Source organism: Staurois parvus, unplaced genomic scaffold (genome assembly GCF_062004578.1).
Source record: "Staurois parvus isolate SC_StPar_1 unplaced genomic scaffold, SC_StPar_1.0 ptg000543l, whole genome shotgun sequence".
Lineage (NCBI taxonomy): Eukaryota > Metazoa > Chordata > Amphibia > Anura > Ranidae > Staurois > Staurois parvus.
Window position 1 is genome coordinate 2,056,949 of NW_028318339.1, and position 27,709 is coordinate 2,084,657.

A 27,709-nucleotide genomic window follows, 5' to 3' on the forward strand; every position below is an offset into this window, starting at 1 on the left:
ATACACCTGCCATCATTTAAAGTGCCTCTGATTAACCCCAAATAAAAGTTCAGCTGTTCTAATAGGTCTTTCCTGACATTTTCTTAGTTGCATTATATAGCAAAATCCATGGTCCACAGAGAAATTCCAAAGCATCAGAGGAATCTCATTGTTAGAAGGTATCAATTAGGAGAAGGGTACAAAAGAATTTCCAAGGCATTAGATATACCATGGAACACAGTAAAGACAGTCATCATCAAGTGGAGAAAATATGGTGCAACAGTGACATTACCAAGAACTGGACGTCTCTCTAAAAAGTTGATTGGAGAGGGGAAACATAAAGAAGTGCAGAAAATGATAGGCTGCTCAGCTAAAATGATCGCAAATGCTTTAAAATGGCAACCAAAATCTGAAAGACGTGGAAGAAAGCAAAAAAACTACCATTCGAATGGATAGAAGAATAGCCAAAATGGCAAGGACTCAGCCAACAATCAGCTCCAGGAAGATCAAAGGTGGTGTAAAGTTACCTGTGAGTACTGTTACAATTAGAAGATGCCTATGTGAAGCCAAGCTATCTGCAAGAAGCCCCCGCAAAGTCCCACTGTTGAAAAAAAGACGTGCTGAAGAGGTTACAATTTGCCAAAGAGCACATTGACTGGCCTAAAGAGAAATGGCACAACATTTTGTGGACTGATGAAAGTAAGATTGTTCTTTTTGGTTCTAGTGGCCGGAGACAGTTTGTCAGATGACCCCCAAACACTGAATTCAAGCCACAGTACACTGTGAAGACAGTGAAGCATGGTTGCGCAAGCATCATGATATGGGGATGTTTCTCATACTACAGTGTTGGGCCTATTTATCGCATACCAGGGATCATGGATCAGTTTGAATACATCGAATACTTGAAGAGGTCATGCTGCCTTATGCTGAAGAGGAAATGCCCTTGAAATGGATGTTCCAACAAGACAACGACCCCAAACACACCAGTAAACGTGCAACATCTTGGTTCCAGACCAACAAGATTGACGTTATGGAGTGGCCAGCCCAATCCCCGGATCTTCATCCAATAGAAAACTTGTGGGGAGACATCAAAAATGCAGTTTCTGAGGCAAAACCAAGAAATAGAGAAGAACTGTGGAATGTAGTCCAATCATCCTGGGCTGGAATACCTGTTCACAGGTGCCAGAAGTTGGTTGACTCCATGCAACACAGATGTACAGCAGTTCTCAGAAACAGTGCTTATACAACTAAATATTAATTAAGTCATTCAAAGGAAAGCAAAATCTTCAAACATTTTTCAGTTCATATAGTGAATGTTTGAGTTTGTAAAGAATACAAACACTGCTATTTTTTTGAACAGTCTAATATTCACTTTTCTTCAATTTTTTTTAGAGGAACAACACAAATTTGATATATTTTTCTTCATGTTTTGATTTGGAATAGAATGTGTAGTGTTCCCAATGCATTTGTGTGTATGGAAATAAAAGCTATTAGAAGGATTTTGAGCTTTATTCACTTTTTTCAACACACTGCTATTATTTTGAACACAACTGTACATCCAAATCAACAAAGGAATGGCTTCACCAGAAGAAGAAGATTACAGTTTTGGAATGGCCCAGCCAGAGCCCAGACCTAAATCCAATCGAAAATCTGTGGGGTTATCTGAAGAGGGCTGTGCACAGGAGATGCCCTCTCAATCTGACATATTTGGAGTGCTTTTGCAAGGAAGAGTGGGCAAATATTGCCAAGTCAAGATGTCCCATGCTGATAGACTTATACCCAAAAACACTGAGTGCTGGAATCAAATAAAAAGGTGCTTCAACAAAGGATTAGTTTAAGGGTGTGCACACTTATACAACCATATTTAAATTTTTTATTTTTACTTCCCTCCACCTAAAAAATTTCAGTTTGTTGTTCAACTGAGTTTTACAGTGTATAGGTTACATCAATAAGGTAGAAAAAGTTCTGAAATGATTTATCTTTGTCTTTTTTACATCACAGAAACCTGACATTTTAACAGGGGTGTGTAGACTTTTTGTATCCACTGTATACCTATTACTGTATAGACAACTTCCTGCCTGGTCAAAGAAAAAGTAAGTCTGTATCATGTATATTAACCAATGGGGGGGGGGGGAGGGTTGCTGGTGTTGCTTACACAAGCCAATTAAAGTTAGAGACTCAGTTTTGTAAGAATAACTTCTAGACTAATACACTCAGGTATGCTGAGCACTGAGGGGAAAACCATGTAAGTGCATGAGATTTAAGTCTAATTTTAAAATGCGGCTGTTCATCAGCCCTAGTCTGGATGGTGGTATTTGTGTTTTTGTCCAGAATTGTGGCTTGCGATCCACCATGGATCGCATAACAGGCTGATGCAATATATTTAGGTGCTTTGATTTATTTAATGCTTACCACTTGAGAGGACTGTTGCACGCTCCCTCCTGGCTGGGGTACAGGTATGTTGTTTGAAATAAGGGGCTCTCATGGGCTTTTGCCTATAGGTGTTGCAATTTTGTTACTAAATCTGGGTTACTACTATATTATATATTTTCTTTCTTTTAGATTTCCATTCCTGTCCTTGGAGTTCCCTCTGGTTAGTTGTCGGTCCCATCCAATTCGATATTTGAGGTATAACCGGGTTCTCTTCTCACCCTCAATTTTCTTCTATATTTTGAGGACATATATTAAATTCCTAGATACTTGCATACAACTTTCTGAATTTACATACCCTGGGTCTATTAGTTTGTTTTTTTTTTTCTGAGCATTTTTCTTGGGTACCTCCCATGGGCTGCTGGGCACTTTTCATCTGCCCCCTGGATGGGGAGTTGTTTCCATACTGTGGTGATGGTGGTTTTCCTTTTTGCTTTCTGCTATTTTGAACATGAATATTTAATGGCATTTGTAAAATGGATCATATTTTTTTCCCTTGGATATTATCATTGTGAATTCTGTTTGCTTTTTAGTACAAGCTTACTAGCAACAGTAATCAAACATCTTTATATGAAAAGGCGTAGCTAGTCCTGATGAAGCGGGAAGTTCTGCAAAATGCTTGTTATGTCTATTCGATCATTTTTAGCAATTACTGTACCTGCCCAGTGGCACTTTTATACTTGAATGTGTAATAACATTTGCTTGATTTTAACTATCTCATAATTGTCCTTTTACTCCCATCTACGTATATAAAGTCCCACTTATTTGCTCCATTTTCCTGGCCCCATCTGTTCTACCTTTGTATAGATCCTGGATGACTACTTATGCACTTGCTTTTGAATATTGCATTGTTTGTTATATGGTAGCTCCTGCATGGGTCTCATTTCTGTAATTCTTTCCTTTTAAAACCCATTAAAAAATAACATTTAAAACCCCAATTACTCACCTAAAAGCAGTGGTCATGGGACAGGACAGGCCAGTCCCGCCCCGATTTTTCTAGTCTGTAATGTGGGAGGGTTTTTGCAGTGCCCACTGCAGTCTTCCAGCACAAGACAATAATGCGAGGGACAGCAACAGACCTAGTCAGGTGGCCTGGAGGGCAACTTATGAACAACTCTTATAGGGCACAGTTTTGTACGCAGCAATGGATTTTGGCAAGCAATAAGGATCTCAGAACTTGTTTGTTTCGCTCCATCCTATGCCACCTCCCCAGTAAAATTAAAGAATGGTCAAAAGCAGGTGAGGCATTGTCTGGCATTGGGCTTTAACTTCCCCAGTTACTTTGCCGAGCATTGACATTTGAGACACTATATCAACACCCAGTTTGCTTGCATGTGTTGCATTCATCATTGCAGAATTCATGTCATGCTATGGTCTGTTCAGTCCAGATGCAACTTTGGAGTGATTTAAGCTGTTGTCATTGTAGGTACATTTTTCCACTACATTTGGAAGCAAGGTACCTTGACAAGTTTCTAATGACTCATTAAGCATGAGTACACATTTGTATTTCTATACCCACAATGGCAATTATCAGAAGCCTCCAAAGGCACAAAAATAAAAGGAACTCCCTCTGCACCCATGCATTTCAATTGCATAGTATCTTAAAGTCTACAGAAGCACTGTCTTTCAAACATCTACATATCCTATAAAGTAACAGTATAAGCACAATAAACGGTGTTCCATTTGTATGCCAATACAAGACTGGGTGATGAGAGGAAGCTCTTTGGGGCAATTTATTAAACTTTGCTTTTTTTTCCATGGATATCAAACTTAACAAAATTAACAGCTTTAAACTCGGTGGTTATGTCCCACATTTGAGAACACATTCCAAAAAGAAACAAAAAAAACCAAAACAATAAAACAGACATGCATGATGCATGATATATAACTACAACATAATAAATACTTTACAAAAATATTGACGTATTTGTAAACAGCAATAATGGATGAACCCCACACACTCTTCAAATAATCTCTTTTTTAACTGCATTTGGTTTACGCCCAACAAAAATATATATTTATAAAATAAATGTGAGGCCTAAACACCATATTTATGTAAAGACAAGACAAACACTGAATATATTGTCTTTTTGAGAAAGTGCCACATTTCTTAATCATTTTAGTCCCTGAAAGCAAGTCTCATGTAATTAGCTACCCTGAATTCCCTGGTTGTGTAGTGTTCATCTTAAGAAGATTCTATAAAAAGGAAAAAAAGGTAGCATGTCTCATGTCACCAATTTTAAAAAGAGCAAGGTTACAATTTTTCATTTAATAGAAAGGCTAAGTCCACCAAAACTGATTTTGAATTACCCTTTGGCCATTTCTATTGTCTAGAAACTCCATGTTTGTTCATGAGTGAAGCACTCTGCTCGTTGTCATCTATGGGTAAACCAGACACCAGTGTTCCCAGGTCTGCCCACCATTCAATAACTACATAAAATAATCTTGCTGCTTGACCATGCCCTTAGCATAATGAAGATAAGTGACAAAAGAAGAGAAGGAAGTGTAATGCCTATGTGTTGGCCTTGGACCCTTTGTTTCTTGGGTAATTTTAACAATAAAGTATCGTTGCCTAGATGCCAGGAGCATGAGAAATGACATTGATGTCATTTCTCTAGGCCCAAGGAACAGAGTCAAAAGATATTAGACTGCTTAAAGCAGATAAGAAGTGTTTGTGGGATTGAAAATGTTTGTGACATCTAGAAATGTTATATTAGACTGCTTAATTTAGATAAGAATTTGTTTGTGCAGTTAAAGATATCTACTTGTTTGAGAAGTTAGAAATCTTTAAGTTTAGGGTAGATAAGAAGCTGATTTGAAGCAAAAGTGTAATAGTCTTAGATAAACATTATTTGTTTAGTGTAGTGATTGGGTGTGACACTGTTATGTTCATGGAACCTTTTTGCTAGCTCCTCCTAGAGTGGGCGTGGTGCCTGCCCACTTTAGGAAAGCTGTCAGAAAAAGGGTTTAAAATGGGAAGCTTGAATGTGGTCAAGGTGGGCAGCCTTCCCATGCAGAAAAGGACGCTCTGGTGCTGGCACTCTTGCCAAGGCTATATGGGCTCATCGGTTGGTCGCGTTACAGCTTCTCCGCGACCTCCTGTGCATTATGGTTCCAGTGGGGTCTGTTCCTTCCTGTCTTCCCATAGCTTTGGTAATGTATTAATTCTATGCAGTGACGCTGTCAAAGGATGTGTCTATTTCATGCTGTAATGCTCACATTAATATTGGTGTGTGTTATTATGCAGATTGTGATGACTATAAGATATATCCTCCTGTGCATCATGTGATAAAGTGGAGGTTTTGACAGTGCACGGATATTGCAGTTGGATTCTGTTATTTCTTAGAGTGCCGAGTGAATGCTATGATGTGCCAGGGCAGGTGTTCATCCAGCAGTGGGTCTTTCACATGCTTAGAATAATTAATGGTGTAAATGCTGGTTAAACATACCTGTGAATTGTGTGTGTGACTACCTGTGTATATGACGATTTTGGTTATTGCATCCAGCATTGCATTACAGGAAGGCATAAATGTCTCAGCAGGAGCAGTAATAAACCAAATACCTGTTATCAAGTACTTTGCACACAGCCCTCTACAATGTTCTCACTCTCCTGTAGGTGATGGATAGGAAAGATGGATGGTAGGTCATACCAAATAAAAGTTTTTAATGATCAGCAATTTTCCTCCAAACATGTTGGATTATCTATTTGTACATTAGGAACCATTCACATCTCTAAATGATCCATTGATGACTTCAGTATACCTGACTTGCTGTTATTGAGCTACACAAGACTAGCTCTGGCACTTAGCTTTGTAATAATGGCATAGGGAAAAAAGTCAGCAGCTACAGTAGGAAGATATAACACTGGCAAGGTTATATGTTTTAAGATGCTAAGTGTCAGCAGCCCCAAAAAGTTATAATAAAAGAGTGTGGAACCCCTATCATCCTAATACATAACCATAAAATAAGACCTTGATCTTCGCATTAAATTAACACTTAATAGTAAACCTTAACTGTAAAATATTAACCTCAACTTTAGACCCAACACTTAAGCTAACCCATCAATTCTTAGTCTGAGTCCAGTACACAGAAATCAATCTTAACTGATAGTTTTGGTTTACTGGTTTCAGGTTAAGGGTCTTTAAACAAAAAATGCCTTGCCTGCAAAGAAAAAGAACACTTGCCTGTCCCACTGCCTATGCTGACGATTTTTACTGTTTTGAAGACCCAAACATGCTGACAAATGTGGTTCTTCCTCAAGCCCCTTTGTCACTACTGTGTTCTGTAGCAATGTACAGGCCTGTGGATAGAACCATTGCACAGATTCGGATGGGTATGACGTGAAGTGTGACAGATGCCACAGATTGCTCTCTTGAACAGCTAAGCATTTTGAACAAAGCCTTGCAGTATGGGCACTGGGACAGGCCTTTGTTCTATTCTTTGAAGACAAGACTATTTTTTTTTAGTTTAAATTTTTTTATTTTTAGCCAATTTTTGATACATTGTTGGCTACTTTGTACTAGGGTGGGTTTTGTTTTTTTAGTTCCTTTTGAAAACCAATACTGAAGAGATTTTGAAAAGTTTATGGGTAAATCATTTGTAGGTGGATATGGCTGCCATTTGAATATCAGTTTCTGGTAGACTTTGCCTTAAACTAGATCTCCAAGCCAAGGCTTTTTTTGGATAGAGTGGGGGAGGAATCAAAACTTGTGTCCCTCCTGTTGCTATCGAATCACAGGAACAGGAAGTAAGAAATCCATCCAATTGGGAACAGCAGCAGAAAAATACATTTTAAGTTTTAGCCCTTCTCCACTCCAGCCAAAACCTTTCAGTTTTAGAGAGTTTTGCAATAATAACTTTTTCTAACCAATCTTCCTTCATTTTTATTATAAATAATATTAACAAAAAACACTATTCTAAAACAGCAAAATGATTTTTCCCAAGGAATCCAGAAAAGGAGTTTTTTTTATATCATCAGTCTTCTCTTACAGAGCAACTCCAAACTGTAATGTTTAGTGTATTATGCAAATCTGCTGTGTCCATCTCATTTACCTCAGTTGACCCAATTTTGAAGATTTACTATCCACACCCATTTCTATATTCCTGCTACTTCTTCCCTGTGTAAGAACAGTAAATGTTTGCCAATCCCAGATAGAGGTGTGCTACAAAGTTTTATAAAACCTTGATTGGTGGCCATAGTCAAATAAACCAATGAGATGGACACAAAATTAGATCATCAACTTCAGATTCCTTTACTGAAACCATGAAGTGATCTGAAGCTGATAATCCACATTTGTTGGAACGGTCCTTCAAGACTTTGGAAAACCTCCAATAGGTTTGGGCTTCAGCTTTAATATAAACTGTGCCAATCAAGCAAAGAATTGCTTGCCTTCTTTAAAAACAAAGAAACTATTTCACAGGATCAATTCATTTCGGTCTGCCAATATTTATACAGATGTATATAGTACTCGAGATAAAGGAGTGTACATTGCATTGGTTAAAACACATGGGAAGGTTGGAATCCGCTTTGCAGACACTAACGTGTCAAACTACATGACCCTGTTTTCAGCAGATCCTGCGGTGAACACCCAAGTCCTTTAATACTCCTTTGCATTAAGTCCAGTACTTAGAACTCTCTAGCTTCTTGAAACTGCTTTAAATAGTCTTCTTCTGAGGGGTTATCAGTACATTTTTGGCCATTGTTTGGTGGACGAACCTCATTGTATCGACTCCAGTCTCCTTTGCACATGATCCAGGGTAAGATGTCCACTTTGTAATGAAGTTCTGCAGAAAACTCAATGCTGATGAGATTAGGGGTACCTGCTCCTTTACCCCTTGTGATCAATTGCATGCTGTCATCAAAACAGCAGTGCTGAGCTGCTAAAGTAGTACTTTCCAATGACAGCATTGAACGAATGCAATATCTTGCTGTGGGCTTATAGATCTCAAGTTTCTCCTTTGGACCACTTGCATCCTTCCATCGAAACTCTTTCCTTTTAATACGATCATATATATCAGCCGTGCTGTAAGCTACTTCCGTTGGGTATGAGCAAGGACAGCTTGGAAGATCGTTGGCAACTTTATGCATATACTTTTTGAGAAATTCACTTTTGCAGTTCATCCAACGTTCACAACTGTCTGTATCTACAAGGGAATGCAGAAATCTAGCATGACTCATTAACTGTTAATATATTAGTCTGATACTGAATACTATCCATGCAATAATGACATTTAAGACAAAAGGTCATGTAATTGTGTTGGCTTCTATTTATTTAAACTGTTTTTAACATTAAGAAGCTCTTGAAATTTACACTGCAAATGTTAAAAGCTGAACTTAAAGGATAAGTTTACCTTCAGAATATGTTACATGTTCCATCCATTTTTAGGGTGGAACATGTGACATGTTCCCATAGCTGCAGTCGCGCCCGCTGCACCCCCATCCCTCTGACAGATAGTACGGGGAGAAGTCTCCTCGTACTGTCAGATTTGAAAACAGCGTGGCTGTGCGGTGCCCCGCCCACACGGCCGCATCACTACAAGTCCCGGTAGCCTTAGCGACTGTCCGCTTGTAGTTTTCAATGAACTACTACAGCGCTGTGGAGTGACGGGGTAGTTCATTGAAGCTTCCTGTCAGATTATCTGCTTGATCATACATCCCGTACAGCTAGCAGATATTCTGACAGGTCTCCAGGAGACCTGTATGGAATCGGCAATCTACTGATCACTGGTGCAATGCTTTCCAGGCTCCTCTGGACAAAAATATTAAATGCACATTTTTTTTGACTGCAAAAAATAATGTGCATTTATTATTTTTTGTCCAAATGGCAAACTTATCCTTTAAAGCAAACCACTTAATAAAATGCAAATCTTTGCTGTTTTATCTGTATTTTTTTTTTTTTGCCAAAACCAGGCATATGACACGACTTAAATAAATTTAACAAAAGTATATTAACCGCGACTTGGTACACTTAAAGTGGTAGTAAACTCAGGAGTTTTATTTTTACCTATAGGCAAGCCTATAATAAAGCTTACCTATAGTTACAGTAAATATCTTCTAAATGTGTACCGTTTAGGAGATATTTAGCAGCAGCCTGTGACATCACCTGCGCATATGCACTGGGCTCTGAATGGAGAGTGCCATGCATGGGAGTGACGTCATCGTGGCTCAGCCATTCATACAACAAAAGCCCGTGAATCTGGTAGGAAGGCCGAGTGAAGATAGAAGCTCCTACAGCGGTGACAGTGCTCCGCTGGAGGGCTTTGTTCTCATGTGAGTTGGTCTTAATATGTTAGTATGCTGTGCATGCTAGCATATTATGACTTAAACTGCCCAGGGGCCCCAAGTTTTTTTTTTTTTTTTGGTGCAGTTTACTACGGATTTCAGGAATATAGTGGTGTCATCCCTCTACCCGAAAGCATGCAGCAAAAGAGCAGTAACAGGCTTGACAAGCCGATCTTTTTGCTCACTTTGTTCTCTCCTCCCACCGATACATTCTGTGTCAGAATATTTGCATGCAGCACACCTGATTGGTTCCCAGTCATACTTTTCCCTCCCCCATTCTGAGTGCTGCTTTATTGAGGAGACCGCCAACATCAAGACAAAATCATTAAGTGCATTTAGGCTTGTAGGCAGTGGATCAATACCACTCTGGATCAATACCACTTGGGTCAGTGCCAATTACAGATTTTATAATCTTAGTCGCAAGACCTCAATATCTATTTAACCACAGCTAAGTAAAGGCGGTTTTAAAATTGCCTCTCCTTTTATGTGCTCATCCTTCATTAGACATTGCAGCTTATGGAATGAAGACACAGAGCCAATGAGAGTGGCTCTGTACCATGTGATTGCTGTGACAATTCAAAGCAGCCACACAATGTTTAAACTGTCTGCAGTTAGGGGCAGCTTTCATTTTCATTTCACAAAGCAAATGTTGTACGAGATGAAAAGAAGTTCCTGATCTCAGGCAGCACACAGTAAACATACAGTGCAGCCACTACCAGAAACAGTGACATAAACATGAAAAAGTTTATTGGGGTAAACTCTTGAATGACCGATTGTCAATGTGTCACAGTGATGAAAACTGAAATATGGCCTGACAAGAAGAGGGCTTAATATGCCAGTCCTCAAGTGGTTAACTGGGCTCTGGTTTCTGAATACATTAAAATTTCAGAGTGTTTTTGATCATCCCTGCAATAACGAAAAGCACACTTACCAACTCCAAACAACTTTGTAGCGTTAAACTCTTCATTTCCTGCAAGTAGACTTACTTCTGTTGCTGCTGTTTTGAATGTGTCTTCAATCCCTGGTGAGAATGAAAATTTCGAATGAATAAAAAATGTACACATGTAAACAGTTTAAAACAGATTAATGATAAAAACAGCTGTACAATTTATGCATTTTCTACATAGATGTAGAGTAAGTGGCATCTACATGAATAATGAAAAATTGGTTCAGATTAGTACAATGTAAGGGGGTTCAAGCAGCCAGGCCCAAATGGCCGCTTAGAGCAGGGGTGGGCAAACTGCAACCCTCCAGCTGTTGAGGAACTACAAGTCCCATCATGCCTCTGAGAGTCATGCTTGTAACTGTCAATCTTGTAATGCCACCCATGGTTCCACAGCAGCTGGAGGGCTGCAGTTGCCCACCCCTGGTTAGAGGTCACATAACTCTCCTAGCTGTCCTTTGTGTGCACTAAAATTCTTTGTGTTTGACTTTTACGGATTTACAACTTCTATTCATACCAATGTTTAACTACAGGTGAGCTATAGTCTGAAGTAACACACAGGCCACCTACAGGGTGTTAACGATGTTAGTAACAGATGACAAGTCATGGATTATTCTAGTAATTTTAAAGTGCTCTTTAACAAAGGCAAAACTGGGCTGTATAGAAAAGGTAGGTTTATTACAGCAACTATTGCTTGAAAAAAAGACTAAAAATTTGCCTGAAAAAAAAAAAAAAAAGACAAAGCAATCTGACCAGGCTATGGACATTTCACATATTCTCACAAAGCAGTAAGTGAGAGTTAAAGGCCAAATTCAATTTTGCAATGCGTTCCACCCGTATTTAGGCTGTAACATGGTTAAATATCTGAGAAACAGAAACTGCTTGTTGCTCATGGAACCCCTATCAACTTTTGTTGGAACCCTAGGGTTCATGGAACCATCACTGAGAAAGGTTGCTCTACAGTAAACACAGAGCAGATGATGAGTAAAGTGTTGAAGCCAAACTTGAAGAACTTTCTTGTTTCCTTTGTGAACTTTATGGATAAATTGCTCCAGAGTACCTACAGCTACAGAGATCTGTGTGAAATGATTTTAAAGCTCATTCCTTGCTTGTTGTGCATATGTAAACATTCAAAAGTGAATAACTTGACCAGAGTTCTGCTTTAACATGGATGTGACCAATGCATGGTTTCCTTGGGTTGGCACTGCAAAGGTAGATTTTGTCCAAATCCTGGAGGTCAGCTTTAACACATCACACTCCGCACAACAGTAGTAGTTCCTATCAATTTCAAAGTGGTTCCAAAAATAGAAGGTTTTTTTAATCCTAATGCATTCTATGCATTAGAGGTAAAAAACCTTCTGCAAGCAGCTCCCCCCCCCCAACTCAGCTCCATTCCAAGCCAGTGATGTGCCCGAGAACAGAGGTTCGCTTGGCTCAGACACAGCAATGGGAGCCATTGACTACTTTCAATCGCAGCCAGTGAGGAGGGAATGGGGGGTGGGGCTGAGCTGCGCTGTGTGTTTCTTATGGACACACAGAGCTGGCTTGGAAGCGAGCATGCACAAGTGCCCCCACAGCAAGAGGCTTGCTATGGGGTCACTTGTCAGGGGGGAGGGGCCAGCAGCACCAGCAGGGGACCAGAGAAGAGAAGACTGCAAAACCATCCCACAGCCTAAAATGTTTGTTATTTAAAAATAAAAACAGCTTTAGAATCACTTTAAGTAACTGTATCCTACTAAATCTCTTCTAAACAGAGTTGGCAGGTTTGTTGACTTTGAGCATTGGTTCTTTTTTCCACAGAAAATACTGGAAGTTAAAAGGAATCTGTCACAAAGCAATCTGTGTGAGACATCTCAGATGGAAGCTGCTGCATTATGCATCTGTAAAGTTGTCCTGATCCTGGGATACAGAACTGATCAAAATTTCAATGACGTCACTGTGCAGGAAATCAGAATGGCAGCTTCCGTCTGAGTCTTCTCAAGAGGACAGTTTATTTCATGACATTCTTCCAAGCAAAGACATACTTGTCAAGGAGAGATTGAGCAACACAGTAAACTGGGAATAACAGTAAATATCCTCCTGCGCTTACTGCGGAAGTCACAAACCTATACTAAAGCTGCTGCCACTTGACTTAAACCAATAAGTAATACTGCAAAATAACTGTGAATAGTGCAGCGCTATAAACAAAATCTATCTAATAAGGAAAAATAAGTGTTAAATATTGCTTGCCATGCAAACACAATTGTGCTCAGTGAAAAATTATTGCAAACAAATACATCTCATTCAACAAATATATAAGTGAAACATAACCTTATTATAGTGACAAAATACAAATAGTAGTGACGTGGTTCTTAAATGAGAGAAAAAAAAAAAACATCCAGTGCTATATATCAATCTCTAAAAAACACACTGTATGTGACCAAACAGCAAATAAATCAAATTCTGTGTTATTTGAAAACATAAAGTCCATGCAAGTGAGACCATGCTGATGTGATCTTCACTCCAGTGAAAATTAAACAGAAATCCTCAAATGGCAGCAATGCCTGCTCACCTCCACACATTGACCCGCGCAGGGCCACAGGGCTATAATTAATAGTAACAGATCCTCTCCACTCCACTCCTCATCACAGGGACTTTGGAATAGTGTAAAGACCTCTGCCCAGCACACCTTATTCACTCCTCCTCCACTCAAGATTGCATATATAGGGTATAAAGCAAGAAACCTTCCATAGTGCAGTATCCTTTTATTTAAATTGCAGATAAAAGTAGGTAAAGCACTCACATGTATCCCCAGTAACAAAAACGCTCGTCACCACATCCTATGGGAGTACTGCATGGTATACTGGGTGTAGCAAGATGGCCGCTGGCGGAAGTGCGTCACCTCATACCGGGAAATGGCGTACCGACGCGTTGCATCACGTGACTCGTGACTTCATGAGTCACGTGACGCAACACGTCGGTACGCCATTTCCGGTAGGAGGTGACTTTATGTTTTCAAATAACACAGAATTTGATTTGTTTGCAGTTTGGTCACATACAGTGTGTTTTTTAGAGATTGACATATAGCACTGGATGGTTTTTTTTTTCTCTCATTAAAGAACCACTTCACTACTATTTGTATTTTGTCACCATAATAAGGTTATGTTTCACTTATATTTGTTGAATGAGATGTATTTGTTTGCAATAATTTTTCACTGAGCACCATTGTGTTTGCATGGCAAGCAATATTTAACACTTATTTTTACTTATTAGATAGATTTTGTTTATAGTGCTGCACTATTCACAGTTAATTTTACAGTAAACTGGGATCCTGGGAAATTTTCTGACATGTCAGTGTCGTTATTTGTGTTCAAGCCACGCACACAAACAACCAACACAACTTTGCCCTTGTAACTGGTGTTATTAAGTAGAGCAACTGCTTAACCATAGCCAGAAGTGTTCAGCCATTAGCCAAAGACAGCAATCTGTGTATTAGTATAAATATCAAATCTTAAACTGGCTTCCTGTAAGCCATAAAAGAAAAAATCTGACTTACTGTAAATGTATTGTGCTGGAAATGGCAGCTTTGTAAAAGGCCTAGGAGGCTGAGGGACCACACAGACAGCTCATTACAAACACCTCGTTGGTTCTGAAATGCTACACTTTTTTTCTCACCAACTTTAGGAAACATGCAGAGCTGCCAAAAATGACTTATTTGAACTGGATTAAGTGGTACTGGACTTTAAGTGAACAAATAAAATACATTTTTACTTCAACTCCTCCATTACAAGTATAAAACACCACCTGTGCTCCGAAGGTTATGTCAACAACATGGCCTTCTCCAATGAGAAACAACCCTAAAGGACTCTTTCACGCAGGTGAATTGGAGCAGATTGGGACAGATGTCACTTTTGTGAAATACTTGCCCGTTCAGTTTTTTTTCTGCATTTACAAAACCATGTTGGGTCTATGAGCGGCTGGGTGAAAATGTCCATTTACATCAGACTACCGCTAATCAATGACTTGGTCAGAAAAATTAAAAAGGATTCAGACTTTTACCCTTTTCTTTCCCCAGTCCTGAATGGACTTGGAGGTGGTCTGATGTAAGCGGACACACATCTGTTTACAGTACATCCACCTGCTTATGGACTTGCATGGAGCTTCCAATCAGGTTCACTTGAGAAAAATTGATTGCATCACATTTAAACTTTATATACAGCAGGTATAGGAAGGAAATGCCCCCTTTTTGCTTTATCCAGTTGTACTTACTCAGTGCAACTTCCAAGTGAAAAATATAAACATGAGCATGTCAGAAAAAACATTTAAAAAAATTCTAAAACAGAATCACTGAGTTGGATCAACCCCCTCCTAAAAATGACTTGTAAACTCAATCAGGTGTAGGTAATCAGCTTCTCAATGGCACGCAAAGCCATTTGACTTTCAACTGTGATTGGCTGTGGTCATTTTTATTAGCTCAGCATGAAAAGAGATTTCCTGGAGCATTTCAGTCTCTGATAGTGCAACTGAAGCAAACAATCAGCTATGGGTGTCAAGGCACTGTTAAACGATCTCTGGGATAAAGTTGTGGACAGGCATAAGTCAGGAGTTGTATAAAAAAAACAAACAAACCAAAGGCTTTAGCAATGCACAGTGAAGTCTAATATTAAGAAGTGGAAGGGAATTTGTACAACACAGACCCTCCCTGTATCAGGACATCGCTCCAAACTGGAAAGAGCCAGGAGGAAACTGATCAGAGAGGCTACAAAGAAGCCTACAGCAACTCTGAAGTAGTTGCAGGAATTTATGACAAAGTGGTCATTGTTTGCATGTGACAACAATATCACAAATTCTCCACAAATGTGGCTTGTATGGGAGGATTGCAAAAAAAAAAAAAAAAGTTGCTCCTCAAGACAGGTCACACACAGCCATGACTGAGCTTTGCCAAAACGTCCCTTGAAGGCCACATGGAAAAAGGGGTTATGGTCAGATGAGACTAAAATTTAATTATTTGGCCTCAACACTAAACAATATGTCTGGTGGAAATCCAATACAGCTCACCATCCAAATAACACCATTCCTACAGTAAAGCATGGAAGTGGTAATATCCTGTTATGGGGGGGGGGGTTCTGCAGCAGGGACTGGAGCACTTGTCAGGATAGAAGGAAAAATGGATGGTGCAAAATACCGTCACATGCTTGAGGAAAATCTGCTGCCCTTTGCCAGAATGGTAAGAAGGGGAAGAAGGTTTACCTTTCATCAGGACAATGACTCAAAGCATACAGCAAAAATGACCCCACAGTGGTTGAAGGAGAAAAAGGTGAGTGTCCTTACATGGCCTAGTCAGAGCACAGACTTAAACCCCTAGATGTGAAAAGTTAGTACTGACATATCCCAGCAGACTAAAGGCTGTAATTACAGCAAAAGGTGGTTCAGCAAAGTACTGACACAAGGGGTGATTCTTTTTCCAACCCAGGGATTCTGAATTTGAATTTTTTTCTGAAATGTTGGTGTTATCTTTCAATTGGATGTTATAAGTTGCACTGAGTAAATACAGCGGGATAAAACAAAAAAACTGTGTCTTCATTTCAGGCTGCAAAGTAACAGAATGTGATTATTTTAAAGGGGGGTGGGGCATATTAATTTTTGCTATACCGTGTGTGCATGTATATCTATCTAATACAAACACTATATATATTTAGATTCTTTTACAATTCTTATTTAATTAAAAGTGACCCAAAAACCATCAGGACCTAGTCACACTGTTGCAGTGCAGTAATGCATGAAGTAATTCATTTTTAATACACTGTATGGTGTTGTGATGCTCTGCATTGAAAAGAATGGTGCATGTCCAATTTGCAGTGCACTTCAATGTCTTGCCTGTGTTGTGTTGCTAGCCATTTAAATACATGGGCCAACAAGAAAGGAGAGAGAGGAGCACACACTCTATAGTGTAGCATGCATAAGGAAGTTTAATGGACAAAATAAAACCAATAGTTGCACTCACAGACAACTGCGGGGTAGAGAGGCTTGTCGGGTGGCTTGGAGAATGAGTCTAGAGTCAGTGTATGAGTTATCCCAGATCCCCACCTTGGCCACTGGCTAGGGAAAGCACGGGCTGAAGTGGAAATGACACAGCTGGCAGAGATGGATGAAACGGTTTTGAGTCCAAGAGCCGAAAGCCTCCTGTTGTCACCACTGTGTACCCCAATATAAAGGGGCGCGTTTTGAAGCAATCCTGCTTCTTTATCAACCAAATAAATAGGCTGCCTAATAGCTATCCTTTAATGTGTTCTCATTTGGCCAAAATACTTTCCAAAGTCAATATCTTTGAGCAAAACTAACTTTTTTTTAGTTGTCTGAGCCTCCTAACCCTCTTGTATTGAACTGTATTGTCTCCCTTTATATTGTAAAGTGCTGAGCAAACTGTTGGCGCTATATAAATCCTGTATAATATTAATAATAATTTGTTATTTAGAGCAAATACTAATTAACGAATGAAAAGCTTGCAGGAACAAGTTGGCAAAATTACCAGTGGGCCGGATTAAAATCTGAAGGCAAAAAAGCTAGCCTAGGAGGGGGAAAAAACAAACAAAAAAACAAAAAACAACCCACACAGAATTTCTTCAGCCAATGGGATGATTGAAATGAACACTGGTGCAGTTTACTGCCCTTTACACTTTTTGGTCCTAACAGCTGAATTTAATATTGGCTTCACAGAAATTATTAATTTATCAAGCCAAGAATGTAGAGCTGTCAAATATTCTAAAATTCCTGTTAGTGACTGCGGGTACTTGTACTATAAAGTCACAAGGTTTCTCTTTCTCCTCTCTCAGAGAACTGGAGTATGTAACAAATGCATTATCAGGGCATCAGGAATGTGTATTGTGAGCCAAAGTCAGCCTGTTCATTTTACCAGGTGTTCTGCAGATACCTCGGAGAAGCAGCCAAATTACCCGTCTTTTTTTTCTCCTCTTTTAAAATCCATCAGTCATTATATGCGCATGCATTTATCCACAGAACACCCACTTTATATTTTTAAAGGCAGCGCATTGATCGTTTCAGGGTGGTTTTGATGTGGTGAGAAGGAAAGGCTCCCAGCAGCATGCACAGCTTTCTTTAGTTTGCATTTCTCTGGAGTTACTTTACACACCTGGGCAGTTTGGCATATCACACGTCCTGGATTCTGTGGCTGTGCAGGCGTATCCGCAAGACCTGGTACGTTTCTGATTCCCGCTGCCGCAACTGACGCTGCACACCGACCAGGCGCTCCAATCCCCTTCTCCTTCAGCATAGTCTACAAAACAAGTTTTGTACATAACCGTCACTAAAGAACATATCAACAAGTTAGAGATGTATTTAATTTTCTGTGTCTCAGTCAGCAAATATATACCACTGTTCAAAGTGAAACTTCAGCCTAACTTTTCTTTTCTTTCCTTCTTTTTTCAGAGGAAGGGATCATTGGGATCGGTCAGCTTGGAAGCGAACCTTCTAATTAACACTTAAAGAAGAACACCAGGTATGGATATTTTATACATAGATACATTGCTTCAGCCTGGACCAGTGTAACTCTTTATATACATACCTGGCCAATGCCTCTGGAAGCTGGAAATCACGGAATCAGACACTACTACCCCTGTCCGGGTCCTGCGAGAAGCAGCTGTCCTGCTCTGCTGCATTCTGAACACAGGAGGTCCGCTGTTTGGCACAGGCACCATTCACAGAATGCTTTGCATCTTTTGAATGAATGCAAAGTGTTCTCTGAGTGGATGTTATATAGAGGTGAGGCAGTAATCACATTTTCTCTCTATTGTGCAATCATAGAACACTTTGCATTTGTTTGAAAAAATGCAAAACATTCTCTGAATGGCGGCTGAGCTGAGCAGCCGACCTCCTGTGTTCAGAATGCCTTAGACCAGCACCTCCACAAAGGACTCGAAAGCTAATGGTGATTACTGGAGCAGTGGTTTCTACTTCAATGATTTCCAACTTCCAGGGGTATCAGACAGGTAGAGTGGGGCAAAAAAGTATTTAGTCAGCCACCAATTGTGCAAGTTCTCCCACTTAAAAAGATGAGAGAGGCCGTGAATTGGCATCATAGGTAGACCTCAACTATGAGAGACAAAATGAGAAACAAAATCCAGACAATCACATTGGCTGATTTGGAAAGAATTTATTTACAAATTATGGTGGAAAATAAGTATTTGGTCACCTACAAACAAGCAAGATTTCTGGCTCTCACAGACCTGTACCTTCTTCTTTAAGAGGCTCCTCTGTCCTGCACTCATTACCTGTATCAATGGCACCTGTTTGAACTTATCAGTATAAAAGACACCTGTCCACAACCTCAAACAGTCACACTCCAAACTCCACTATGGTAAAGACCAAAGAACTGTCGAAGGACACCAGAAACAAAATTGTAGACCTGCACCAGGCTGGGAAGACTGAATCTGCAATAGGCAAGCAGCTTGGTGTGAACAAATCAACTGTGGGAGCAATAATTAGAAAATGGAAGACATACAAGACCACTGATAATATCCCTCGATCTGGGGCTCCACGCAAGATCTCACCCCGTGGGGTCAAAATGATCACAAGAACGGTGAGCAAAAATCCCAGGACCACACGGGGGGACCTAATGAATGACCTGCAGAGAGCTGGGACCAACGTAACAAAGGCTACCATCAGTAACACACTACGCCGCCAGGGGATCAGATCCTGCAGTGCCAGACGTGTCCCCCTGCTTAAGCCAGTGGGCCCATCTGAAGTTTGCTAGAGAGGATTGGGAGAATGTCATATGGTCAGATGAAACCAAAATAGAACTGTTTGGTAGAAACACAACTCGTCGTGTTTGGAGGAGAGAGAATGCTGAGTTGCATCCAAAGAACACCATACCTACTGTGAAGCATGGGGGTGGCAGCATCATGCTTTGGGGATGGTTCTCCGCAAAGGGACCAGGACGACTGATCCACGTACAGGACAGAATGAATGGGGCCATGTATCGTGAGATTTTGAGTGCAAATCTCCTTCCATCAGCAAGGGCATTGAAGATGAAACGTGGCTGGGTCTTCCAACATGACAATGATCCCAAACATACCGCCCGGGCAACGAAGGAGTGGCTTCGTAAGAAGCATTTCAAGTGGCCTAGCCAGTCTCCAGATCTCAACCCCATAGAAAACCTTTGGAGGGAGTTGAAAGTCCGTGTTGCCCAGCGACAGCCCCAAAACATCACTGCTCTAGAGGAAATCTGCATGGAAGAATGGGCCAACATACCAGCAACAGTGTGTGCCAACCTTGTGAAGACTTACGGGAAATGTTTGACCTCTGTCATTGCCAACAAAGGATATATAACAAAGTATTGAGATGAACTTTTGATATTGACCAAATACTTATTTTCCACCATAATTTGCAAATAAATTCTTTCCAAATCAGCCAATGTGATTGTCTGGATTTTGTTTCTCATTTTGTCTCTCATAGTTGAGGTCTACCTATGATGCCAATTACAGGCCTCTCTCATCTTTTTAAGTGGGAGAACTTGCACAATTGGTGGCTGACTAAATACTTTTTTGCCCCACTGTATGGTACATACATAGTTACTTTGGTCTAGCTGGGACCAATGTAACTAAAGATGAATTCTAGGTATGGCAATGGTATCATTATAAATTAAATCATTCTAAACAGCTAAATGCACACATTTACAAATAAGGTACCTGTTTTACCTGCACAACAATTTGTATTTCTGTCCATCCAGTCCTGAGATTTACAATGCTCTGCCCAGGAATAAAGATTTTTCTCTGCTGCAGTTCAGTAACATTCTCAGGTCTTTTTCCTTCCACTAGCCCATGACTGGACAGAAAAAAAAAGGGGGGGGGGGCTGGTTGAGGAGCTCATCTGTCCATCTCTCCTGCTATCAGTATGCCCAATGCAGCAGATTGTTACTTGCATCTTGCTCTGCTTCTCCCTCTCCCCCTGTCTGACCTCTACAGCACATGATCTCCAAGAGATAACAAATCAAATTCAGGTACTTGCACTAAGAAAAAAAAAATAAAGCACCTAAAAAAAAAATGTAAGGATTGTAAGCCTTGCTAGATGTCTTTTGCTAAATTACTCAACCAATACCAATGTCAGATTTCAGCATCATAGTGAATAAATAATCTGTAGTCCACGTAGAAGGGCTCTTTGGATACAACACAAGAAGTGTTTAGAGAACACAGGACAGTTTTGCATTTAAAAGATCTTTTTTCTTCCCAGTTACCAAAACAGAAAAAACAAAAATACTTTTAATTGTATAATTAGCTGACCAAAAGGGAGCAAATATGTGAAGTTCATTGGTAGGTTTTACATATGTTTTAGCCAATAAAGGGAGTCAACCCAAAAGTGATATTGGTGATATAGGTGGAATGTAATAGAAGAGGCCATCGTATGACTTATTTTGCCCCTTAAGAACTCCCATTGGTGAGATCTCCATGCCATTATTTCCTGGTTTTGCTCCCATTCACCTTGCAGTACTGAATTCTACCCATCTTTGGGTATTCTCTTCTTTTTACATACTCCATAATTTTAAATAAAAATTACAGACTTATAGGATTGTCTCATTGTGGTTGTGGAGTGTGTGTAGTCTTCGGAACTAGAGTGCAGCGATTTCACAGCCAAGGTCCTTCTGAGGCACAATGAACTGTTGGTAATATAACTGTCCACGGTCAAAAAAAAAAAAAGAATGGTTAGAAGGACCCTTTAAACTTAAACTCCAACTTAACCATCAAATGACGCTCCAACTCTAGGTTAACCCACAAAAAAGCCTGTACTGGTGTTTTTTGGTGCGAATACCCAACAATCCTGTGCCACGATGTGCCTGCTCCCAAAATAAAGTGTTCTGCAGATAGGGCCATGTGGTCTTGGTTACAGAGCATTCTGCATCCTACCCAGTTCGTTCTAACAAACAGAATTCCTAATATTTTGACTGAATGCAAGATTGGAATGTGAGTGGAATTCTTTGAGATCAAGTAAAGAGTTTGTTTTTGAAGCATCTGGTGTATCAATGTTTTCTTTTTTTGATCTGACCTTTTCCATTCCTTTTTCCAATCAAATCTAAAGGTCAACTGAACGGTAATATAATAGGAATTTAAACATTTTGTTTTTACAATGTAATCGAATTTAAAAAGCCATGTGTGAGGAATTGAATAAGGAAGATGATTTTCATTACATTTTCATTGAAAAACCATATATACATAAAATTTTATACATAAATACATACATACACACACACACACACACACACACACACAGCTCAAAAAAGTTAAAAAGAACACTTTTTAATCAGAGGTACAGCATCAAGTCAATTAACCCCTTCACGCCTAAGGGTAAAACAAATCTTAATGCCTAAGCACAATTTTGCAACGTTGACATGTGTTCAGAAACCGTACATATCACCACAACTATTTTGTACATTCAGGTGCATTATAACGTGTTTTTTTCAGAACAAAATGGGGCTTTTATTTGGTGGTAAATGGTAATGGATATCCCCTGATTTCTTTTTATTATCAAAGGAAAACTGGCCCAGAATGGTAAAAAAAAAATATATATATATTTTTTTTAAAAATTTAGCTGTGTGTTGTTACTACCACAACTTACCACCAAAGAACAACCCAAAATAAATTTTCCATCTCCTGACGAACGCAGTGATACCACACATGTGTATGTTATTTGTACCCGTAATACAGCTCAAAAACATTAGTGCATATTTTGTTTTTGTTTTATTTTTTACCTAAAACACATTGACACTAATACCAATGAAAAAAACAAAAAAAACCCTGACCTTTGATGCTGACCATGACCCAAACACTTACCCTGGCACTGAACTAGATCAAACCTTGATCTAGGTATTTTTTCTTTATTTTTTAATATTTATCTTTTTTTTTTATAAACTTTTTTTCCCCTCTATGCCAGCAGTTAGAGAGATACAATGTATCTCTTTCCTCCATTCAGAGAGAAAAAAAAACAAAACAAGAGGGCTGAGCTGTACAGTGACTAATCACTGTGATAGCCAATCAGAGGCTATCACATCGATCATGTGACCCGGAATCGGAAGTCCCCAGGACCCGGGACCCTCGATGACACCCCATCTTTGTGCTGGGAGCGCGCTGTGCGGCTCACTCCCAACACTTAGACAGGTGCGCAAATATGCGGCCCCATGGAAAAAAAGCCCAGTTCTGTGAGGCCACATATTTGTGTGACGTCGGCGTCAAGGAGTTATACTCCTGGGATATTTATCTGGTTAGTTAAGTAGCAGAGGGGGTTGTTCATAAGTTTCAGAATGGGTGCACTAGATGGGCAACAATGAGACAACCCCCCAAACAGGAATGGAACTCATCTTTTCTGACTGTTTTTCACTAGTTTTGCATTTTAGTTAGGGTCAGTGTCACTACTGGTTGCATGAGGCTACACCTGAACCCTACAGAGGTTTCAGAGGCAGTCCAACTCCTCCAGCATGGCACATCAATTCATGCCATTGCCATAATATTTGCTGTGTCTCCCAGCACAGTCTCAAGAGCATGGAGGAGATTCCATGAGACAGGCAGTTACCCTAGGAGAGCTGGACAGGGCTGTAAAGGTCCTTAACCCATCAGCAGGAACGGTATCTGCTCCCTTGTGCATGGAGGAACAGGATGAGAACTGCCAGAGCTCTACAAAATGACCTCCTCAGGCCAGTGGTGTGAATGTCTCTGACCAAACAATCAGAAACAGACTTCATGAGGGTGGCCTGATGTCCTCTAGTGCGCCCTGTGCTCACTGCTGGGCACCATAGAGTTTGATTGGCATTTGCCACTGAACACCAGAATTGGCAGATCCGCCACTGGTGCCCTGTGCTTTTCACAGATGCGAGCAGGTTCACCCTGAGCACATGTGACAGATATGAAAGGGTCTGGAGAAGCCGTGGAGAATGTTATGCTGCCTGTAACATCGTTCACCATTACCGTTTTGGTGGTGGGTCAGTGATGGTTTGGGGAGGCATATTCATGGAGGGACACACAGACCTCTACAGGCTAGACAATGGCATCCTGACTGCCATTAGGTATCGGGATGAAATCCTTAGACCAATTGTCAGACCCTACGCTGGTGCAGTGGGTCCTGGGTTCCTCCTGGTGTACGACAATGCCCGGCCTCATGTGGCGAGAGTATGCAGCCAGTTCCTGGAGGAAGAAGGAATTGATAACATTGAATAGCCCCCATGCTCACTTGACCCAAATCCAATAGAACGCCTCTGGGATATCATGTTTCAGTCCATCCGACGCTGCCAGATTGCACCTCAGACTGTCCATGAGCTCAGTGATGCCCTGGTCCAGATCTGGGAGGAAATACCCCAGGACACCATCCGTCGTCTCATTAGGAACATGCCCCAATGTTGTCAGGCATGTATACAAGCACATGGGGGCCATACAAACTACTGAGTACCATTCTGAGGTGCTGCAATGAAATTTCAGCAAAATGGACTAGCCTGCTGCATCATTTTTTCCACTTGATTTTCGGGAGGAATGTAGTCCTCTGTATGTTGATAATTTACATCAAACGCTGGGGCATCCTTAAGTTCCTAACACATTACCCAGTCCATAGAAGTATAGATTTCTAGCATGATATTTTTCCCCATTGAGATCTAATGTGTTTTCAAATTGTTCCTTTAATTTTTTTGAGCGGTGTGTATATAACTAGGATTGTTACTAAATGAAAGCAGAAATCTAATTTGGAGGCAGGAGGAACATGTTTTTATAAGAAATACACAATTTTCTATAAATGTCTTCTAAAGCTCAACATACACAAGGTGCTCATGGGGAAATACATTGGTCTCCAAATTGTGTCCCTTTGCTTGCCTCTACACGGTCCTTGGGACACTATTCCTCCAACTAGCACCATTAATGGGGCAGTACTCCATTCCTCCCACTGACACCATCGATAGGGTACTATTCCTCCTGCTAAAACCAATGATGAGGCACTATTCCTCCCACTCACACCGTCAATGACAGACTATTCCTTCTGTTGATGGGCACATGGGGCACTATTCCTCATGTTAAAACCAATCATTGGGCATTGTTTTCTCCCCCTGCTGCAGGGACATTTTCTTCTCCAACTGGCCACAGTCTGCCCCCCCCCCCCCGAAGCCTGAAGGACAGTAAATTGGCCATTTGTTTAAAACATTTTGAGACTCCTGCTATATGGCCACATTTGTTTGCCTGAAAATCATGCATATATGTATGTAGTCACCTCTCTAAATTATGGCGCTCAGGTAATTCAAGTAACAGTTACTGTTAATGCTATAGTATGCAAAGACATTTTAGACAACTGTACACTTCCTATCTTGAGGCAACAGTTTGGGGCCATATGACCATACCCTCTGTACATACAAAGCCAGCTCAATAAAGACAGGGTTTAATGAGCTTGGTGTGGAGATGGTCTCTGTCCAACATCAATACCTGACCTGACCAATGCAGTTTTGGATATATAGACAAAGTTCTATGCTAAAAATGTTTTGTGGAAAGCCTTCCCAGAAGAGGAGAGGATTTCTAGCCAAACGTGAGGGGGAAAACTCCATGGTTTCGGAAAAGAATGTCCAACAAACTTGTATAGGTCTGATGGTCAGGTGTCCATATATGTTGGGCTTTATCATGTATGTGCAGTAAATCTACACTTGGCTGTAGGAAAAACTATTTTCTGTTATCTGAAATGGCTTATCCATTTTCCCAAATAGCAAAATGCATGGGTTTGAGAAAATGCAATGTTTAAACAAGACCTGTTCACGCCAACACACTTTGCATTGTCTTGTAGAAAGTCCTGCATGTGAAATTGTGGGTGCCTTGTCTAAAATGTTGCCGTTCAAGTCATTACAAACTGAAATCAATACGTTCTTTTAATGTACCTTTAAGCATATATTTCTGATGGGAACACAGCCTCAGCCTAATGCCAAGGCTCTTTCTTGAATTTGTTCAAAGGTTATCTCTGGGCTGGAGTCTCCAGATCTGAACTACCATTGCAATTCCTTTTTTGTTATACTAAGGAGATCAAAACAGGGAAATGTGCAAACTTTCTTGTTGTACCAGGTGAAGTAAGATGTCATGATAGGTAAAGATACAGCAGGAGGTAACAGTGAAGAGAATGCAGAACAGCAGCAAAGAAAAAGTGAAAAGTAGTATTAAATAAATGGAATAAATATCATCCAGGAACTATGATAAAAGCTTGAATTCTCTCTCTTTTTTTTTTTTTCATTAAAGACACCACTATATATAATTGACCCTTGTGTATCTCAGTCAGCAAGCTCTCAGTGTCCATGATCAATGCACAGTGTATGTAGCATACATAGCATGATGATATGTGTAACATGAACTTACCATATTCTGGCTGTTCTTTCAGATCAAATGTGCGGTGGCTGAGCCCTTGTCTGTTCCATCCACCCAGAGGATTTAAAAAGTTGCTGTCCTCAGTGGTGCTGTCATATTTGTAATCTTGGCCTCCATAATTTATCCTGGGTAATGTTGACGACCTCTGCCACCAGCTCCTCCAGTCTGGTGATGGAACCGGCCAGCTGGCCTTGCTCTCCTTTTGCATTTCATTTTCTGGATCTGTGTCAGCACTATCGACTACTTCAATTGTAACCTGTACAAATACAGAGGAAGAAATTAGGAAACACTGCAGTTCACTGGTGGGGTTTGGAGGAGCAAACGTTTGTGGAAAGAATTACTTTGTATATGATTGGATAAAACAATCAAGTCAGTAAAAAAGAACCAAGATCCAAAACAGATTACTAGCAGGATATCCTGGAAAAAAATGCAATCCTCTGCATTTTTTGCATTTTGTAATGTCAATTTATGTATTGCATTCTTAAATCAATTCCATACATATATCAAGACATTCTAACAAATACATTTATCATATCAAAATGATCATATACACATATGCAAATATTCCAGGAGCATGCTATAGAGCAGGGGTGTCAAACTGGCGGCCCTCCAGCTGTTGCAAAACTGCAAGTCCCATCATGCCTCTGTCTTTGGAAGTCATACTTGTAACTGTCAATCTTGCAATGCCTCATGGGACTTGTAGTTTGGCAACAGCTGGAGGGCCGCCAGTTTGACACTTGTGTTATAGAGAAAGACACACACACACTGGACAGCATGCATGTCTTTTCCAGCAAGTCAATTCTGGAGCAAAACAAACACCGAGAGCCAAGGGAAGTGCTGCCACGACTTGCCTTTTGGGATACGAACCAAGACCAACTAAATAAAACAAAGCTTCAAAATGCATATGGTCTTCATGGCTGACTATTTTGCAATTTTGTCTTCACACACCTGACCCATATACCCAGACAGGGAGACACCATCCCCACCACCACCGCACCCTTCCACCCCTGGGGAAAAAAAAAGTTGATACCACATCAAATTTAGGTACATACACCATTTATATTTAAAACTATTTTTTTTAAATGTGAGATATGCTTGGAGTTTAGCTTTAATAAACCACTATGGATCTGACCTGGCACAGCAAGCTAATTTGGATTTACAATAATGAGCTGCAGGAGACTAACACAGGTAGTACCCTTGATCAATGGAGCTCAAGACGTTTAGCTACAAGACAGAAGTTCCAACTGAGCAAGCCACCATGGGGGGAATGAGTGACCCTATGGGAACCGCAAGAGTATGGGAGTATTACAATACAGTGTGAAAAGACAATCAAAATCTTGCCCCTGCATTTTGGATGCCATGTGATGGTGGAGGTTAGCTCTTAAGCTTCCTGACCTGCTTACTAACAAGGGCTGGGAAAGGGGGTTCCTGAAAAGCAGAAGGAAAACTGGTATACAGAATAATTATCAGAAGCACTGCACGGCCAGTCCCCATGTTGTTTTACATGGCAAATTTTCAGTTTATAATGAGGCGTGCCTTTATCATTTCCAGTTTTAAGACTTTCTGTTAAGGCATGCATGGGGGTCACATTTTCATCATTACAACCATTAAGCAATAGTTTCTACAGAGGAAAAAGACATGTGCTACACAGATGTTTGAAAGCACCGGCACAGTCAAGGACAGTAACATCTGCTTTAAGCTCAGGATTTTTAATAT

At 40.3% G+C, this 27,709-nt stretch overlaps 1 protein-coding gene across 1 annotated transcript in view; it reads right to left on the bottom strand.

Annotated features, from left to right (window-relative positions):
- Window positions 1–4,115: 4,115 nt before the first annotated feature.
- The window catches only part of ISM1 (isthmin 1), an 81,476-nt gene continuing 57,882 nt past the window's right edge, over window positions 4,116–27,709 (bottom strand). The window contains exons 3-6 of the mRNA XM_089690789.1: window positions 25,985–26,249; window positions 17,764–17,907; window positions 10,623–10,712; window positions 4,116–8,553 (exon numbers count right to left, since the gene is read on the bottom strand). Coding sequence (XP_089546915.1) covers window positions 8,036–8,553; window positions 10,623–10,712; window positions 17,764–17,907; window positions 25,985–26,249 — 1,017 coding nt within the window. The 3' untranslated portion in view covers window positions 4,116–8,035. The remainder of the gene's footprint in view (window positions 8,554–10,622; window positions 10,713–17,763; window positions 17,908–25,984; window positions 26,250–27,709) is intronic.